The sequence below is a fragment of the Microcaecilia unicolor genome, chromosome 2, assembly GCF_901765095.1.
Source record: "Microcaecilia unicolor chromosome 2, aMicUni1.1, whole genome shotgun sequence".
Taxonomy (NCBI): Eukaryota; Metazoa; Chordata; class Amphibia; order Gymnophiona; family Siphonopidae; genus Microcaecilia; species Microcaecilia unicolor.
This window is the reverse complement of record NC_044032.1, coordinates 232,067,308-232,086,429: the sequence shown is the minus strand read 5'-3', so window position 1 is coordinate 232,086,429 and position 19,122 is coordinate 232,067,308. Positions and strand designations below refer to the sequence as shown.

Here is a 19,122-nt window from a genome sequence, read left to right as displayed (position 1 = left end):
AACCTCAAAAAATCAGAAGAGAAGCCAACTGCAACACGGAATGTAGAAAATAGGGAGCAGTAGGGCAGCCAGTAGGCTCAAATCAATTTGTCAAAATCAGTAACCATAAATATAAAGGGTGGTTCAAGATGCATATATGTCCAGACTTTAAATATTATCTTTCAACCAACCCGTATTCTCATACATCTGCATCAGGGCATTTTGTTGCAAGGTTGACACACACAAATAGAAAAAGAACAAAAATTATAAATCATAAACACACACAAAAACAAAAATAAACATAAATCACAACAGAGGAAAAATCAATAACAAAAAGTAAGTAATTATATATATACAATGCGTCTGGAAGAATTGTGCCTCCTAAACACGTTTTTTTATTTATTGATTTATGCATTCTTGTATCCCACTATTATCCAAAAACAAGTTTCGGTTCAAAGTGGCTTAGTTTACATTTGGGTGGAGTTACTTTAGTGTATTACATTTGTGATGTAGAGAGGTTGTCCATAGTTTGTGGTTAGTTGCAGAATGTTTTGAATAGGTAGGTTTTCATAGCTTTTCTGAATAGGAGATAGCGATACTTCTAATGGCTTTTGGTATTGAGTTCCACCATTTGGAACCCAGGTAGCTGAATCCAGCTGTGTAAATGGTTTTGTTTCTGCAGTTGGGTAGGTGGAAAAGTAGGTAGCTTCTGGTTTCCAGGCTTGTTTCTTGGAGATAATTTGATCAGGTCTTGCATGTATTTTGGTGCCATTCCGAATAGTATCTTGAAATGAGGGTGGTGGCTTTGAAGATTAGTCTTGCCTTGATTGGCAGCCAGTGTAGTTTTTCGAGTAGTGGAGTTGGTCTTTCTTATTTCGATTTTTTTTTTTTTTTGAATACTAGTGTCGCTGCTGTGTTCTGGATTGTTTGTAGTGGTTTTAGTGCGTTTTCTTTGTACCCATGTATTCTGCATTGTAGTAGTCTAGGTGGGATATTGTTGTCGCTTGTACCATTAGCCTGAATGATTGTTTGGTAAAGTAGTCTCTTATCCTTCTTAGTTTCTATAGTTTTTTGAACACATTTTGATGTTACTGCTGATATTTGGTTTTCTAGTGATAGATGTTTATCTAGAACAATTCCCAGTATTTTTAGTTGTGTTTCGATTTGATATGTTTGATTGTTGATTTGTGAAGTTTTGGTAGGTTGTGGGGCTATGCGGGTTGGTTAGAATCAGGAATTTAGTTTTGTCCCTGTTTAATGTAACTTTGAATGTTGTTTTCCATGAGGTCCAGGCCTGTTTTGACTTTGTCCAGTATTTCAGTGATGCTGCTATTAAAAGGTATGTAGATTGTTACATCGTCAGCGTATATGAATGGGCTAAAGCCCTTTGCTTCCAATTTTTTTTCCAAGTGGTGCCATCATTTATTTAAATCATTTATTTATAATTTTTCATTTTACAAGGGTCACTTGCAAACGGTAATACAGAGATGATTGCATATTAATACAATATAAGAAGAAAACAATCCCAACTAGATATATGGATTATATACAATCTCTCTCTTTCTTAGACCACAAAGTGAAGAAAAATAGGGAGAGTGAAATAAGACAAGGAGATCAATTAAACGGTAAACAGAAAAAAGAAAACATGGTATTAACCTGCATTATCCCAGATATTACTCATCTAATACTTATTCCACATTGATCATCTGGTTAGCTTCCTCAAGAACAAATATGCATATAGTCAATTTATTTCATTGAGAACATACTTACTGTCCAGGTTTAGTTAGAAAATAATACATCTGATTACATTCTCTCTTTTAAAAACCAGAAATTATTTAACGCAAGTGGTGCCATCATTATGTTGAACAGTATTGGTGATATTGGAGATCCCTGGGTACCCCACATTCTGGTATCCAGGAAGCAGTCTGAATACTGATTACACATCTTTACAAGGTAAGATCTAGTTCTTAAGAAGCCATTGAACCATTCCGCGACTGACCCGCATGTTGTCGAATATGGTCATAAGTGTTGTGTGGAAAGCTAGATTGAAACATACTTGACATGTCGAATTGTAGTAGTAAATGTTCTGTCCTTGGCTTATTAGACTTCTGAACTTCGTTATCAGGTTGGTTAGGACCATCTTCGTACTGTGTTGTGGTCTGAAGCCTGATTGGGAGTTGTGGAGGATTGAGAATTATGTCAGGTATTGCTGTTAGTTGCTGTTCTACTAGGCCATACCGTTTTTTGGTCAGTAGTGGTATTGAGACCACTGGTCCTGTAATTTGTGGTGATGTGATTTTGCTAGTTGTGTTTTTAGGTATTGGGGTGAGTACTATGTTTCCTTTGTCGGGAATGCCCTTTTGTAATCTTGTGTGTGATCTGTTTGGCAAAGCATTTGATGAACCAGTCGGGTCGGTCTATCATCATATAGTTAGTGCAGTTATCTAGTATGCATCGTGCGTGTGTGTATTTTGTTAGTAGTGATCTTATTATGTCGGTTTGGGTGTTTTGAAAGAGATATAGTAACAATTACTTCCACGTGATGAAAATGCAATCTGTGCAAGTACATATGTCCAAGGAAAAATGGTCTCACAGAGCTCCTAGATCAACATGAAACTAATAGAGCTAAAACGGATCAAAAATGATCCTCTGTTCATCATTGCCAAAAAAACTTTGATCTTAATAACGGGTAACTAGTTGCTGCTATCAGCTTCGTAACAATCAAGTTTTAAATCACATTGCTGTTGTATCTATTATTGCACCACCTGTAGCTACACATAAATGAGAATATACAAAACTGAAAGGAAACTTATCTTCAGTCGCTTTTGCTACTGCACTTGTAACTTTTTATGCTGGAGCGAGTTTCTTCTCCCCCTCACCACTAGCCGACGATGGCCAGCGTTTCGTTCCACTGCTTCAGGGTCTGTGTGACGGGGCTGTTTCTGCGAATGGAGAATAAAGGTGAAAGTATGCTCTCACATACTAACATGGTAGCACAACGTACAAAACAATCTATGTAACACAGTACTTGAAACTGGTTCAAGTTAACTCCTCCGTCCCTTTCTAAGCAGAAGAATAGATCAAAATGGCTCCACATTTATACTGTTTAGTGATGTCAGACGCTCTCAGTGTCAAATGGACAAGATTTTTTAAGGACGTCTGTAACATTCAATACCCTAGAAGAAATGGCACCATTCAATACGTGTATTCTGTCCAAATGGTTCCAGCGATTTAAGTCGGAAAATCCACTTCTGTTCTTCCTGCAGAAGTGCCCTACGGTAATCTCCACTTCTGCTTGACCGGTGGATGGATTGTAAAATAATACATTTAAGTCAAAATTGTGGCCATATCGTTTAGAGTGTGTTACTGAAGGTGACATAAAAAGGCTAAAGCAGAATACTATAGCACTTATGCCAACCCAGAACAGAGCAACACGAAAAAACTATTAGAACTCATGAACACTTACTGAAAACCCACGATGTCCTAGCATAAACCGAAAGACCACATGTGTGTATGTTCTTATAGCTTTTCTCCACGTGGTTGTTGTTTGTGTCAGTCATGGTTTTGGCCCATTTTCTTTCTAGTTTCCTGCATATTTTTTTCATTTGTAGTAGTTCATCATTAAACCAGGGACATGATTGTTTGTTTTTGGTTCCTTGTTTTCGTTTTGAGTGTGCTATTTTGTTTAGTGTGTTTTTGTTTATTTCGTCCCAGTTTTTCATGAAGTGAATGTCCTTGGGTGATGTGTTTCTGTGTTCATTCATCATTGTTGTCCAGAAGGTTTAATTGTCCCACCTTCCATCTGGTAATGAACTTGATTGGTTTCCTTGGTTCTCTGCTCTTGCTGTTCTCTTTCCATTGTAGTGTAATTGTGAGCTTGCTGTGGTCTGACCATGGGTACCCTCTTCCCATTTGTGATTTTCTAGTAATGTGGTGTTTGTTGCGAATCTGTAATCAAGTATATCTAGTAGGTGGCCCTTCGTATGAGTTGAGGTGCCTTGCACTTTTATGAAGTTCCATTGGTTTATGAAGTTCATTAGCAATCTGGTGTTGCTGTCATTTGTTTTTCTAGATGCAGGTTGGTTGTCTTATAGTATTATGACATTTGCTTGATTTGTGCAGATGTTCGATGTGAAATCCATGAAATTGTCTTGTGCGTTTGACCAGCTTCCTGTGGGTGGAAAACGGTGTGATGCATATTGATCAGCTAGTGTTATATCTCTGGGCAAGTCACTTAACCCTCCATTGCCCCATGTAAGTCGCATTGAAGCCTGCCATGAGTGGGAAAGCCGGGGTACAAATGTAACAAAAAAAATTATATATATATATGTGAATTTGCATGCCAAGATTTCTATTGTTGGGGATGTATGTTGAGCGACCGGTTCTACTTTAAAGGAGGATTTGTATATTATTTGTAACTCCGCCTCCCTTTTTTCATTCTGTTGAGGTGTATTGTTTTATATGTCTTATATAACCTCCCTATCAACCCACTCTTACTTTTACATCACCCATTTCTATTCTTCTATCACCTCTTCCTCCCCTACTCTAACCAGAGTTACACCTAATCATACTGACCACACCTTCAACATCTTCAGTCCTTCTGTGACTGTTCTCTTGTGCTTGACTGCTTAAATATTTTAATTTAAATGCTTTACTTTTTGTCTATTAGATTGTAAGCTCTTGAGCAGGGACTGTCTTTCTTCTGTGTTTGTACAGCGCTGCGTACACTTTGTAGCGCTCTAGAAATGTTAAATAGTAGTAGTATACCCCAGTGGGCATAGTTCATTCAGTGCTGGGTCATCTTCGAGGTGTAGCCATGTTTCTGTTATGAGCAGTAAACCTAGTTTCTCTGTTACTATCCAATCTCTGAGTAGTGTTGTTTTTATTTACTGCCGATCTAGCATTTATATAGCTTATGGGTGTTTGGGCTTATTTTTCATATTTGATGCTGGTTTGTTTGACTGACTGCAGTTGTCTGTGTTTGTCCATTTTTGATGCTGTAGTCTTGTTGATTATTGTGCTAGTTTAGTTTTGTGGTGTTGATTGTTGGGTTGGCTTCTGTGTTGTTGTGGGGATTGTGATTGAGCTCTTCCAGTTACTGGTATGAATGTCATCTGGCGGTGATACATATAGGGATTTTGTTCCATTCTTTGGGTGACGTAAGCCGGTATCCCCATTGTCCATGATGCTGTTATGTAGTAGACAACCCATATTCTTAGGTTGTCCATTGTGCAGGGAGCTTAGAGATATGGGTGCTTAGGTGTAGGGGGGTGGGCTCTCTGTTTTTTCTCCATTTTGGTTTATTTCCTGGTCAGGGTTTTTTTTTTTGTTTTTTTTGAGTGTGTGTGCATTTGTATTTGTGTGTGTGTGGAGGGTTAGATAGTTATCAGGTATCTACCTTGGCTGTTAATAGGTTGATGCAGTTTCTTGGCTGCTTCTTCGTTCTGGCTGCTCGTGCAGATAGATGTCTTTATTGTCCCTCAGATGCTGTTGCTCTTGGCACTGGCACGCTACATCAGGCGATAGCTGCCTTCCCACCAGGCTCCTGTGAACCAAATCGTGGGGGTGCCAGTCAATCCCCGGAATGCTGGTTTCCTCATCCAGTCCACCCATTAGTAAAGTATCAATCTCAACATATAAAAGATAGTTACTTAGAGCAATAAAATACTTGATCCATAAGAATTGTAAGTTATTGGGAAGACAACCAGCATCATTTAGAAAAATACGAAAAAATGTATGAAGAAAAAAGCAATAAATAAAAATAAGCTTTAAATACATAATAATAAAATTAATAGCTAATGATAGACAGTAATGCATAAGAATAATTAATAACAATAATATAAAAAAAAAATCCTTGTGGCATAGTAGCCATTCCCCCTCCTTTTTTTTTTTTTAAAGAAAAACAGTCAAATCCATTGCTGACTGAGGACCTGAGGGGTGGTGCACTACATTAAGTTTAAAAAAAAAAAAGTCTGTTTATTGTTCTTCCCTATAAAAGGACAACTATTTAGGTCGCTCCCTCTCCACATTGGTAAACATCTGTAAAACACAAACTTTCAGTTCCTCAAAGGTGTATTTCTTAGCTTGCCAAGGCGCTTCCCAACGCCCTCTTTTTAAAAAATGGTTTTGTGCTCTCAAAGTTTTGTTCTAACATCTGGGTTATTTTTCCAATATATTGCACATTACAGGGTAAGTGACACATAAATAACATTTGCGCGGCATGCTGACACAGCCGTTCAAAGTGAATGGACTGTGTCAACATACTGCACCGGCAGTTGCTAGCGCAGGCTTTGTAAACAGGGAGGGTGGTTTGGTGTGCAATTGATAAAGAGCAGAATTTTAGAAAGGATGTCCAAGTCTGTACATCAGATTAGATGTCCATTTCTCAAGTATTTATAACAGGATAAGCTGACATACAGCCTCTTCTAAAAATATATGAGAAATGGATGTCCAATGCCTGGCTATGTCCAGCATGAACATACATTTACCAAAGTGAAGTGTCCAAACTATGAATGGGCAAAGCAGGGGAGTGGACATCTTTGGTACAGCACAGGTAAGTCCATATTATTAAAATGGCCATCACTTCCCCTTCTGCAGTGTTGGACGGTCCATATTTTGGCCCTCCCTAGGCCCACCCAGACCACACCTCTGCCATATGGACAGCCTGCAGTTTAGACAATGCATATTCTGGTCTTATAAAATTGGGATTTGATGTTCACAGTTCTCAGATGTTTCAAAACAGAAAATAGAGCTTCTAACTAATCACCATATGATGTAATGTAACCTTAACATTGTTATCAGGAGATACAGAGGTGTCAGCAGTTATATCAAATTGTAATAATATCATTTGCTTCCTGATTTAGCACATTTTTCAGTTAGAAGCTCAGTACTGAAGCAGATGATCAATGTATGCAGATCAAATAGATAATTTGAAAAATTGCTGGGTTACTGATGTTCCTTTTTCATTATAATAGAAATACTAGCAATTGGGCAAAAACTGCTGGTAGGGTTATGCCAATCCCTCCTGCTTTGTGAATAGGTGTTAGCATAATAGTCACAGTAACCTAGGGAAACAGTCCATGACTTAACATGACATTCAATAGATATGTAGGCCAATCTGTTAAGGACTCAAGATAAATTCCTCATCAATTGAGAAGGGCAAGGATCTAATTGACTATGAACAGAAGCCAATTTATGAATTTAATATCCTTTAATAAGGCTGAACAAGGATCAAATGTAGCGGAAGTCATATCAGGAATGCTAAAAATAAATCGGTGTAGAAACAATAAATTGGAACATTTATTTTCCTTGCATGTTATTTCCAAATGCCTTTAAGGTTGTATTATCACAGAAGACTGAGTGAAATGTTATAGTTTTCTTATTAACTATATAGGATGTTCTTATAGATAAGTGGGCTAACCCTCAGTTTTGCCTATTTGCAGCTTTTTGGATAATGTTCCTCAAGACATCAATGTTTACCGTATGGACAAATGGACTAAGCTAAAAAGCCAATGAATTTAGCAGATTTTTGCATGTGATTAAACAGACTAACCCTATTGGCCACATGGACAATTGGGCTAACCCATTTTTGTTCACATTTTTGCTGCTGTGCTGCAAAAGTATCCTTGAATTTTTTTCCTCTCTGATATTTGCAGGGTATGGCCTGTGTTGGTCGCACTAAAGAATGCACTATTGTTCCTTCTAACCATTATGGGCCTATACCTGGAGTTCCTGTTGGTGCAACCTGGAAATTCAGAGTTCAGGTATGTTGCTTCATAGCTATCTAATGGAAGAAAAGAACTGTAGGTGTCATGTTTATTTGAGATAATCTAACTTTTTGTTTGTGTTCAAAATAAGCATCCTGAATAAAGTTACCTAGATGAGTCATGCAACTTATTCATGCCGTATTGGCTGAAGAAGCTTTGGGACTTTCTTAAAATTCCCATACAACAGTGTACTTCTAACCTTTTGTTTGTCTGCTTGGTGATATCCATTCATAAGTTGGATTTCCTCAGAAGATTGTTTGTGCTTCATTTTTCTCTCCACTAAATATTTTATCCTTTCTGTACAATTATGAATTTTGCATCATTTAGGGTCAGTGTTCAGATGCCACAGACTGTCTCTCCCCCACCCCCCAAAAGTACTGCCTATGTTGTTTAATCTTTTTATTAGATCATTTATTCATTATACAAATTGACAATATTTAGTAATAAAAATGTTAGAACTATTGTCAACCAGTTATGAAATGCTCCAGGGAAAAAGTAATCTGCAGATCTTGGATAACTTTACAAGGCTTAAGAAGTTCTGGATATTGTAACCGGGTTTTTAAAGTTGCTTATTATTCTGTTATCCTTATCGGTGATGTTTTTCTCAAATATGGAGATCATGCATGCTAAGTTCTACCCAAATAGCGGAGAGAGCAGATCTGTGTTATTCTGGTTAGCCATCATCAGTTGTTGGGCAATGACTATCAAAATCAAAAATTTGCTTCTGCTATTACTTTCTCCACACAAGGTACAGCTGATTTAAAGATAATTTAATGTAAAACTAAGGAAATATGAGCTCTAATAATGAGGATTAAAACAAGCAATCTTATATTAAAATATCATATATTGAAGAGTATCTGTTTTCCAGGCCACAATGCCAACACCTGTCCATATGTTGAAACGTGCACTAAAAGGGCATTTGGTGTCCAGGTAGTTTCTGGAAACAGTGAAAACAGTTTGTGGTAAGCTGGCTGACAATACTTGATTGGAGCTAAGATCTGTTCAAATCTATTTGATTTTTGGGTAGAAAGGTATCTTTTTTTCCCAGATTTCTTACAGACTGCTAGGTTGGAGAAAGTAAGTATTGGGTTATTTTTTTTTTTATATCATTTATAAATGATGGAAGGCCTCAATCTTTGTTTCTTCTAACAAGTGGTGAAAGCATGCAGATAGTGGCTCATAATATTCTGTCCAACTCTCTGTGTTGTATGTGTGTGTGTTCAATGTGCACATAGCATGTGTTGTGTCTGTGGAGAGTAGCTGGAGGTAATATTTGAGACAGGGGCAGTTGCAGATGGTGGGGCAAGTGTAGGAATAAGGCAGTTGTGTTGGAGTAGTTTTTTAAAGATGGGGCAGTTAGCAGGGGAGTATTTTTTTTTAATGTGAGGCAGTTTGCAGGGTGATTAATGGTACAGTTGAAGATGGTAGGACAGTAGCCAGGGAGGGAGGATTGGGGTGGAGGCAGTTTATAGGGTGATGGGGCAATTTGTATGGGGTGAGTTTTTTGGGGGGGAGGTGGGGCAGTTTGGTTTGTGGGGCAGTAGATATTTGCAGGGAGGTGTTTTTAGTTGGTGTGATCAATTTGCAGTAAGTAGTTATAGTTCAACATTTTTATTGATAACAAATCCAGATATACAGTTTCCAACATTGGTAACATTCAAAGGTGCAAGCATACAACATACACAATAGCCTTAAAGTAATACAATGTAAGCAACATTTTAACATATGTAACTTCCTCCCCCCACTACCTTTTATATAGGAGAACTGACAGGTAAAACATTTTTTGCTATACTCAGATCTTGCAACCTTAAAGAGTGTTCAGAATCCCACTACAGGCATGTGGGGATAATGATTGTATGTAAGGATTCCACACCTGTAAAAATGCTTTTTTTCCACTTAGGAGATAATTTTGCTGCATTTTGTTCCCACAACATTAGAGAACGAAATTTGTTATGCCAGATCCAGTAAGATGGGGAGTCAGCCACACCACCCCCCCCACCCCCCCCCAAAATCACCTTTTTCCCCACAGTGCTGGCTTCCCTGAGAAATTGACAGGCTCCCTTGCCCTGCAGCCAAAAAATTCACTCGTATCGAACAAAAAAACCCAGTGGAGAGGTCGGTATAGGTAGCTCCTCCTCTAAATATGATATTACAGCCTTCCAAAACATCTGTGTGTGTGTGTGCAGGACCAAAAAGAGTGAACCTCTAAAATACATTTTTGGCAAATCGTTGTGTCTACCCTTCCCATTTTAAAAAGCTGCTCCTGAGTTTGATACGCTCTGTGTATGATACGAAATTGGTACTCCCTATAATCTGCGTTTATATAAGGGTGGGAATTCTGGGGAGCAAGGACAATGTAGTCAATGGCCTACATAAATCTTCACACCAACGAACAATTGGTGTTGAAAGATCACAGGAAGGAAGTAATTGTTATATAAATTTATGTAACATAGAGATCGATAAATGATCCTCCCTAGCCAAGGCAATACATTCATCAAATTTCGAGCAATGCAAGGTAGTAAAAGTGTTTATGCCTAAGGATGACACATAATGGCAAGTTGTCGATATGCATAAATATCTTGAATCTGATATAGCGTTCCATCGTCTAATTGGTGCAATTGTTCATGTTGCCATCAGCCTCAAGCACCTGGCATAACTGTATTCTATAACTAAAAATGATATTATCAAAACCATGGGGTGAAGTCTGCATTACCTGTAATGGGGAGAAGGTCTGATACATCTGAGGATAACCCCAGTAACTGATTACTTCGCAAAGGGCGAAGTAAAGCACTGTTTTTAACAAGTACGGAAAGCTTATGAACAGGTATATGTAATAGATATAATAGTTGCCAGGCATGAAAATAAACATATTCCAAAAGCAAAGGTGTGTAATCCTGTCTCCCTAGAATCCAATCATCCAAATGGTGGAGTAGACATGCTTGGTTATACAAATTAAAATCAGGGCAATCCAGCCCTCCCAATCTGCAAGAGCCCGTTAGAAATCAAATTGTAATTTACGCTTTACCCTCACCCCCCATCAAGATTTCGTCAAGATCCGCTGTAGAGCTCTAAGACCTTTTTCAAGATTTAATGGCAACATCTGAAATGCATATAGCCATCTAGGAAATATCACCATTCTAAATAACTGAATTCTACCATGAAGGCTGAGTGGCAGATGTCTCCACCCCACTAGTGTATCACTAGTAGATTGCGTTAGTTTGTCCACATTGAGGCGGTATAGTTGTGATGTGCAAATGGTCAGATAGATGCCCAAATATTGAAACGAGTCGGATGCCCATTGTAAGGGGAAGTCACCCATTGTTGATGAAGCTGTGCCTGAGAAGGCAATTCTGGTGATTTTGAAATCGGAATAATCTCCATATTCCTCAAAGGGTTCTAAAAGAGTGGACAGAGATAGAGATAATATGGATCAGAAGATCATCCGCAAAGGCGGAGATCTTAAAATAAGCTGTGTGGATTGGAACCCCTTAAATTTCCTGGTGATTTTGAATTTCTCTAATTAAGGGGTCTAAAGTCTGTACAAATAACAAGAGTGAAAGGGGGCAACCATGACGGGTACCTCTACAATAAGGAAATGTCTGGGAGTGCAGGCCACTAATTCGGAGAATAGCTTGTGGATTGGAATACAAATACCTTTTCTGAGGACAAGCATTCTTGCTTATTCTCACAAGTGGGTAGATGCCGATCCACATCGCCCTGTCCAGCAAATATGCTATAGAAAAAACTAGATCTTTGAAGAGCGTGAGCTGCGCTCCATTGCACATGTGAGAGTGCCTTCCTGCCTGCCTTGTGAACGTGACTCCTTCAGTATCACTTTTTTCCACGTGAGGAGCAGCTGCTTTTTGTAGTGTCTCCTCACACTCCGAGTTAGAGCGATTGTGCTTGTTTTTTGAGTGCCTTTGGCTTTTTTTTGCCTCATTTTGTTTTTTCTATAAAAAGAAAAAAAAAAACCCAACCTCCACTACCTAGTTTGTCTCACGTTTAAGTTTCGTTCTTTTCGGACGCGGGCCGGTTTTAGGTCTGCCCTGGTCAGGTTTCTTCTTTTTGTGCCTTTGCCCCTTTTTCAGGCACCATCGTGTCATTTGATTTCGCCGGTGCACTTTTTCCTTCCATGTCCACAAGGAGTCCCAGTGACTTCAAGCGTTGTACCCGTGCAACTGGACCATCTCAGGAACGGACACCCATTCCTGCTGTCTTCAGTGTCTTGGGCCCGACCATAGCCCTGCCGACTATGTCCTCTGTCTTTATATGAAAATCGCTAAGATTTTGGAGCCAGGTCTGTTTCTTTGACGTCTTCATTGGCATTGAGTGTTGCATTGGCATCAGGAGTCACGGTAGGAATGACTGCTTTGAGACCCATGACACTGGGAACAGTGAGGTGTCGAGTGGGTCTCCACCTGTCTCGAGGCCTCCTGCTGTGTAGGCCCCCCAGGACCATCCATCGTCAGACCCGACCCTGAGGCAATGTGAGGATTCAGCATCATCCTCGTCTGTCACGTTTACAAAGCTGGAACCTAGGTTAGTGAGCCCTTGGGCCACTGCTGAGGGGCAGCAGCGGCAGGCAAAACCACCCCACACCAATGACAAGGCAGAGCTTTAATGAACAGTTAGGCTTCACCTGCACCTGGCCGCTTTTCACCAGAAGTTGAGCTTACTGGACAGGACTGGGCCTGGATATCAGCTAGGCAGCACAGGGACTGAGGGTCAGAGGGGAAAGGAACATACAGGGACAGCAGGGCAAGGAATGAGTAAAATAAAGGACAGGACTGAAAGCTGAAAACAGCCACTAAAACAGGGAGCAAAATACTAACAAGACACAAAACTAAAAGCTGCACAGCAGCCAGTAAAATACAAGCAGACAAGGACTAAACACAGAACTACAACTCAGAGACAAACAAACAACAATCTAATCTAACTATCCACAGACTAGCAAGAACAGACAAGAATCAAGGCAGGAATAAACTAGAAACTGGAAACAGCAGAAGTGCACCAGCACCCCAACATACCAGGGCCCTAGATGCAATGCAAAGGCAAAGCAGAAATGTTCCAGATGGCTGATAAGCCCAGAAGCAGTTGGAACTCAGCTGCTGCAATCACCAGGCAGCTACAGATGCTGTGCAGGCTCAAACAGCACAAGCAAACCTGGCAGCCTGGAAGATCCGACTGGGCTGAAATCTGGAACGGGTGATGGTCCACAGCAGCCACCGGTTCTGACCACCAGAGGGCGAGGTGAGCACAGACGTAACATCGTCAGCACCTGGGAGCTCCAGAGCGCCAAGGGATTCGGCCCCCGAGAAGCACTGGCGCTGGGAGGAATGCTCTCCCTCCATCCAGGACATGCCGATGCACGTGTCTCCAAGCAGCCGAGATCCTGCTCCCACATTAGCCCTGGCAATTCTGCAACCAGTGCCTCAGCTGACACCACAGTCTTTCCCAATGGCGTCCCTTGATGAATGCATTCGGGCCTTGCTCCCTGAGCTTTGAAGGGCCTCATGCAGTGATGTGCATCAGTACTGTTGGATTATTTGTAGTAAATAATTAGCAGATTTTATACACACAGCTTCAGCTTTAGAAATGTTAATTTCTTTTCTTCATCTCTCTCACATACACTCCAGAATAATTCACTGCTGAGTCACTTTAAAGTTGAATTAACAAAACATCTGTTTACTCACAGTTTTAGTCAGATTGATATTCAGGCAGGTTTATATAACATAATACTATACATTTGGATTATCAGCTCTTTCCATGTGCTTAGATGGTAATGGATGCTCACACCAGGTTAGGAGAGACCATTAGAGCTCCATGTGCTGTGCCTAAACCCCCACAGGAAGTTGCATGGGTGTGACCTCTCTAGGCAATTCACATCAGAGGTCACAGAGTAATCACAGAGAGAGAAAAAAAACATTGCTGACAGACAATGCATGTAAAACACAATACATTATTCCAACAAACCCCTTCTCATGCATAACTGTCATGCAATTATTAATTCATACAAAGTCCACGCTTTATTCGCAGATTCTCAAAACGTTCTCTGGGTAACGGTTTGGTCATGATGTCAGCTGTCATCTCACTGGTGTGACAATAGTGTAGACTGATAACCCCTTCTTTTCGCCAGCTCTCGCACGTTGTGATATTTTGTTGCGATGTGCTTGGTGCGTGACTGAACCTTGTCATTCTGTGACAGTCTGATGCAGCTCTGATTATCTTCCATTATCTGGATTGGTCTCTGTTCATCTATTCCAAAATCCAGCAAAAGTTTTTCAATCCACATCAGTTCTCTGCATGCTTCTGATACAGCCACATATTCAGCTTCTGTAGAAGACAGACTCACAATATTTTGTTTATGACTGGCCCAAGAAATTTGTACATTTCCATACATAAACACATATCCACTTGTGGATTTATAATCAGAATGATCCCCTGCCCAATCTGAATCACAGTAACATATTAGTTTTGGATTACTATTGGCTGAAATCTTTAATTTACAATCAATGGTACCTTTTAAATACCTTACCATCCTTTTAACTGCAGTCCAATCTGATTTGGTAGGTGAGCTGACCCTTCTGCTCAAAATTCCTACTGCATTTGCTATATCAGCCCTGTATGTGGTAGTTAGATATAAAAGCTTACCTATGGCTGATCTATATTGGATGTTATCTGGTAAAGGTTCTCTTACTGTTTCATCCTTCAGAAAAATCAGTGATCATGGGAGTGCTTACAACTTGGGCATCTTGCATACCTAAACTTTCAATAAGCTCATTTATTTTCTGCTTCTGGCTTAGAAGATAAGAACCATCATTTTGTTTCTCAATTTCTATACCAAGATAGTATGACACATTACCAAGTTCTTTTATCTCAACATTCAGGTTTAAATATTTTACAATGTCCTTGTACTCTTGCTCACTTTCGCTTGCAATGAGCAGATCATCAACAAAAGCTAAAATGTATGCATATTGTCCATTTCTGCACCTAGTGTACAAGCATATATCTGCTTCACCTTGCTTAAATCCTAAATTTGTCAATATTTCATGCAATTTGTCATTCCAACATTTTGCACTTTGCTTTAATCCATAAAGACCTTTGTTTAATTTACACACTAGCTGTCTTTGTTTTGTATTTATGAAACCTGTTGGCTGTTCCATGTACAAGTCTTCAGTTATATCTCCATGAAGAAATGCTGTTTTCACATCAATGTGGTTGACTTGCATACCTTTTGAGACTGCAATGCTCAGAAGTGTTCTAATTGTCGTGTGTTTCACTACAGGTGCAAACACTTCATCAAAATCTTCTCCATATTTTTGAAGATATCCCTTTGCGACTAATCTGGCTTTATACCTTTCCACTTTTCCTTGTGCATTCCTTTTTAACTTGAATACCCATTTGCATCCTATAGCTTTCTTGCCAGGAGGTAATTTTGTAAGAATCCAAGTTTTATTTTTATGCAATGCATCAATTTCTTCTTGTGCAGCTTTATGCCATTCAGCAGCTTCTTCTGCTGGCATTTTCTCAATCTCATCCCATGTTAAGGGCTCTTGAGCTTCTGCTGACTTGTTAGGTAAGACAGTCTTGGGGGTGGAACACCTTTGTTTTCCCTGGATGAGCGTCTGACAACAGGTTGGTCTGACCTTTCCGCATCCTCTAAATCTGAGAGTCCTTCTCCAATTGATTCCCCTTCTCCAACTGTACTGTCTTCTGCAATGATCCTTTCTGTGTCTGCTTCCTCTGCCTGTTCCTCGTTAGATACAGATGAGTTGCTTTCAGACATCTGCCTTGGTATGGCATTTATATACACTGGCATGTCTATTATGGTTCTAGTTTCATATTCTGGATGATAAGGCTCATCTGGGATAATCCAGCCTTTATCAACCCTTTTGTTTTCATCAAAATATGTAACATGTCTTATGCCAACAATGCCAGTTTTCAGATTCAAAATTCTATATCCTTTGTGTCCTGGAGCATAGCCAACTAAAATGCCCCTTTCTGTTGTGGAATCCAGCTTATGCCTTCTTTGCTTTGGTACATGAGCATATGCTGTACTTCCAAATGTTCTTATGTGTGACAGGTTTGGCTTCCTACCATGCCATGTCTCATGTGGTGTGCGCTCAGCGCCTTTAGTTGGCATTCTGTTTTGTAGGTACACTGCTGTGAGAATGGCTTCCCCCCATAGTCTTTTAGGGAGATTGCTATCTGACAGCATACATCTGGTCATTTCCACAAGTGACCTAAATTTTCTCTCTGCAACAGAATTTTGCTCTGGTGTATAAGCTACTGTTGTGATATGCTGAATGCCTTCTTGTTCTAGAAATGTGCGCATGCTTTGTGAAGTGAACTCACCACCATTGTCGGTCTGAAGAACCTTTGGTTTTCTTTCAAATTTATTGCTCACCATGGCTACGTATTTCTTCAGCATGTCTGTGACTTGACTTTTTTCTTTCAGCAAATAGGCCACACAGTATCTAGAGAAATCATCCAAGAATATTAGCACAAATCTGTTATTTCCCAATGATGGGATATTAAACGGTCCACAGAAGTCACTGTGTATTAAGTCCAGTACTTTATTACTCCTATTTCCTGTGTATGCAGGAAATGAGGGTCTCACACCTTTTTGAGTAACACAGTCTATGCATTTCTCCATTTTACCAGTATCTTCACTTATTTGAATGCCTGTGGCAAGTTGCTCACTGTGAAGATCCTGGATCACCTTAAAATCACGATGTCCCAGGCGGCGGTGCCAGATTTCCAGACTACATTTACCATCATTCTTCCTTACTTGCGCCATATGTGAGGCTTCACCTGAAATGCTCAGTTTATAAACATCATTATGCATAAAAGCTTCAGCATACACTTCATCATTTTTAGAGATTGGGCACTTACTGTTTTCAAAATGAATCACAAATCCTTTCTTATCTAATGTAGATACACTAAGCATATTGCAAACTGCTTGGGGAATATACAAGACATCACTTAAAGGAATTTCTTTAACTTCATTAGACACTTTGCATTTTAAGAATCCAATGCCTTTTGCTTGGATCTTAGTAGTCCCTGCGTTTGCAGTTTGAAGAATTCCTTCTTCTGGACTCATTTCCTGAAAGAAATCCTTACAATTGGTTAAATGGCATGTGCTCCCCGAATCCAAAATCCAAGTACTTTCATTTGAATTATTATTTACCATAGTCAAAGGATTTTTCTGCCATTAGAAAGCTCTTATGTTTATCATTGTCCTTTGTACATTTCCTGCTTGGAAAATTCTTTTGTTCCATTGGCTTAGGTGAGCTAGAGGGGGTGTTTTGTGTTTCCTTACACCATTTAGATACATGTCCCTCCTTTCCACATGAATAGCAAATCAGCTTGCCCTTGGGTGGAGTTTTCCCATAGCTCCGCCTTCCTCTATTCTTTGCCAAGAAATTTGTTTCATTTCTCTCTGACTGTCTTTGAGAACACATCTCCTCAGAATCATTAATTATGCATTCCTGCCTCAGTTTTGATGCTGCCTGTTCAAAAGATTGCCCTTCAATGGCTTCATTTACAGACCTAAAAACATCAAACTCCTTTGATAGTGAGGTAAAAAGAAATGCTCTTTTCAATGCATCACACATGGGAATTCCAGAAAGTTCTAACTTTTGAAATGAAGACATAAGATGCATAATGTGATCATTACACTTACTTTTATCCCTTAATTTGGTTTCATTCAACTCTGCCAACCAAATTGGTTGCTGTTTTGCATATGTAGTTGCATACATAGTTCTCAGTTTATCTAAAATTTCTTTTGCTGTATCTTTTGCCTCCACCAATATGGCTTGTTTCTCTGAGAGAGCTTCAAAAAACATGCACTTCACATAATAGTTTGCATTGTCCCATTCAGCCATATTTTCAGCTGTTCTGTTTTGGTCTAAACATATACTTAATTTCTTTCCTTGAAGGAGACATCTGAATCTTAGCTCCCATTGCTGATAATTATATTCAGTTAATTTAGGCACCTTGAGAGAGTGGAAAAATGGTGAATTTCCTCCCTCAGCCATTGCTTAGCCTTGCCTTCTGTTTGGTGTGTGGGGGGGGAGAGAGAGACAGACTGAATCTTTCTTTTAAAACTTAAGAGAAAAAATTTGGCTTTTTCACTGCCTGGTAATATTTCTCTTCTTCCTTTTTCAATTCCTGGGCTGGGCCCATAACCCTTTTGTTGGATTATTTGTAGTAAATAATTAGCAGATTTTATACACACAGCTTCAGCTTTAGAAATGTTAATTTCTTTTCTTCATCTCTCTCACATACACTCCAGAATAATTCACTGCTGAGTCACTTTAAAGTTGAATTAACAAAACATCTGTTTACTCACAGTTTTAGTCAGATTGATATTCAGGCAGGTTTATATAACATAATACTATACATTTGGATTATCAGCTCTTTCCATGTGCTTAGATGGTAATGGATGCTCACACCAGGTTAGGAGAGACCATTAGAGCTCCATGTGCTGTGCCTAAACCCCCACAGGAAGTTGCATGGGTGTGACCTCTCTAGGCAATTCACATCAGAGGTCACAGAGTAATCACAGAGAGAAAAAAAACATTGCTGACAGACAATGCATGTAAAACACAATACATTATTCCAACAAGTACCACGGGTGCTTGGGCCTGCCATACCTTCCACTGCGGCCTGTCTGGCCCTCAGCCTGTGGAGCGACCTCCGACGCCGCTTGTGGCTCCGGTGTCGACTACCACCCAGGCCGATACCCCCTCAGTCGGTGGAGGAAGGTTCACCAGAGTCGAGTCAGGAACTGGTTTTTCAACGCCACTCTCAGGGACATGGGTCCTCGGCATCGAGGCTGGCTTGGTCTCAGACTTCCCTTAGGGACGTGTTATCTGACACCGAGGAGAAGCGCTCATGGGAATCAGAGGAGGATCCCAGACACTTTTCCTCCAACGAGTCCTATGGAATCCCTTCTGAGCCCTCCCCCCCCACACACACTTGAGAGGAGACTTTCTCCACCTGAGAGCCTCTCTTTCACTTCTTTTCACTTTTTCATGCCAAGCTAAAGAACTCTAGCTGCTTTGGCCTTTCCTCATAGGGAAGTCGTCCCACCCACTTCATCATTTTTGTCGCCCTTCTCTGTACCTTTTCTAATTTCACTATATCTTTTTTGAGATGTGGTGACCAGAATTGAACACAATATCTGAGGTGCGGTTGCACCATGGAGCGATACAAAGGCATTATAACATCCTCATTTTTGTTTTCCATTTCTTTCATAATAATACCTAACATTCTATTTGCTTTCTTAGCCGCAGAAGGTTTCAGCGCATCATCGACAACACCTAGATCCCTTTCTTGTTCTGTGACTGCTAAGGTGGAACCTTGCATGACA

The 19,122-nt window shown here is 39.9% G+C and overlaps 1 protein-coding gene across 4 annotated transcripts in view; it reads left to right on the top strand.

Moving 5' to 3' along the window:
• Positions 1–19,122, top strand: part of UHRF2 (ubiquitin like with PHD and ring finger domains 2) — a 414,897-nt gene that overhangs the window by 238,780 nt on the left and 156,995 nt on the right. For all 4 annotated transcript variants that reach the window (XM_030193781.1, XM_030193779.1, XM_030193783.1 and 1 more), the window contains exon 8: positions 7,635–7,742. In XM_030193781.1, coding sequence (XP_030049641.1) covers positions 7,635–7,742 — 108 coding nt within the window. The remainder of the gene's footprint in view (positions 1–7,634; positions 7,743–19,122) is intronic.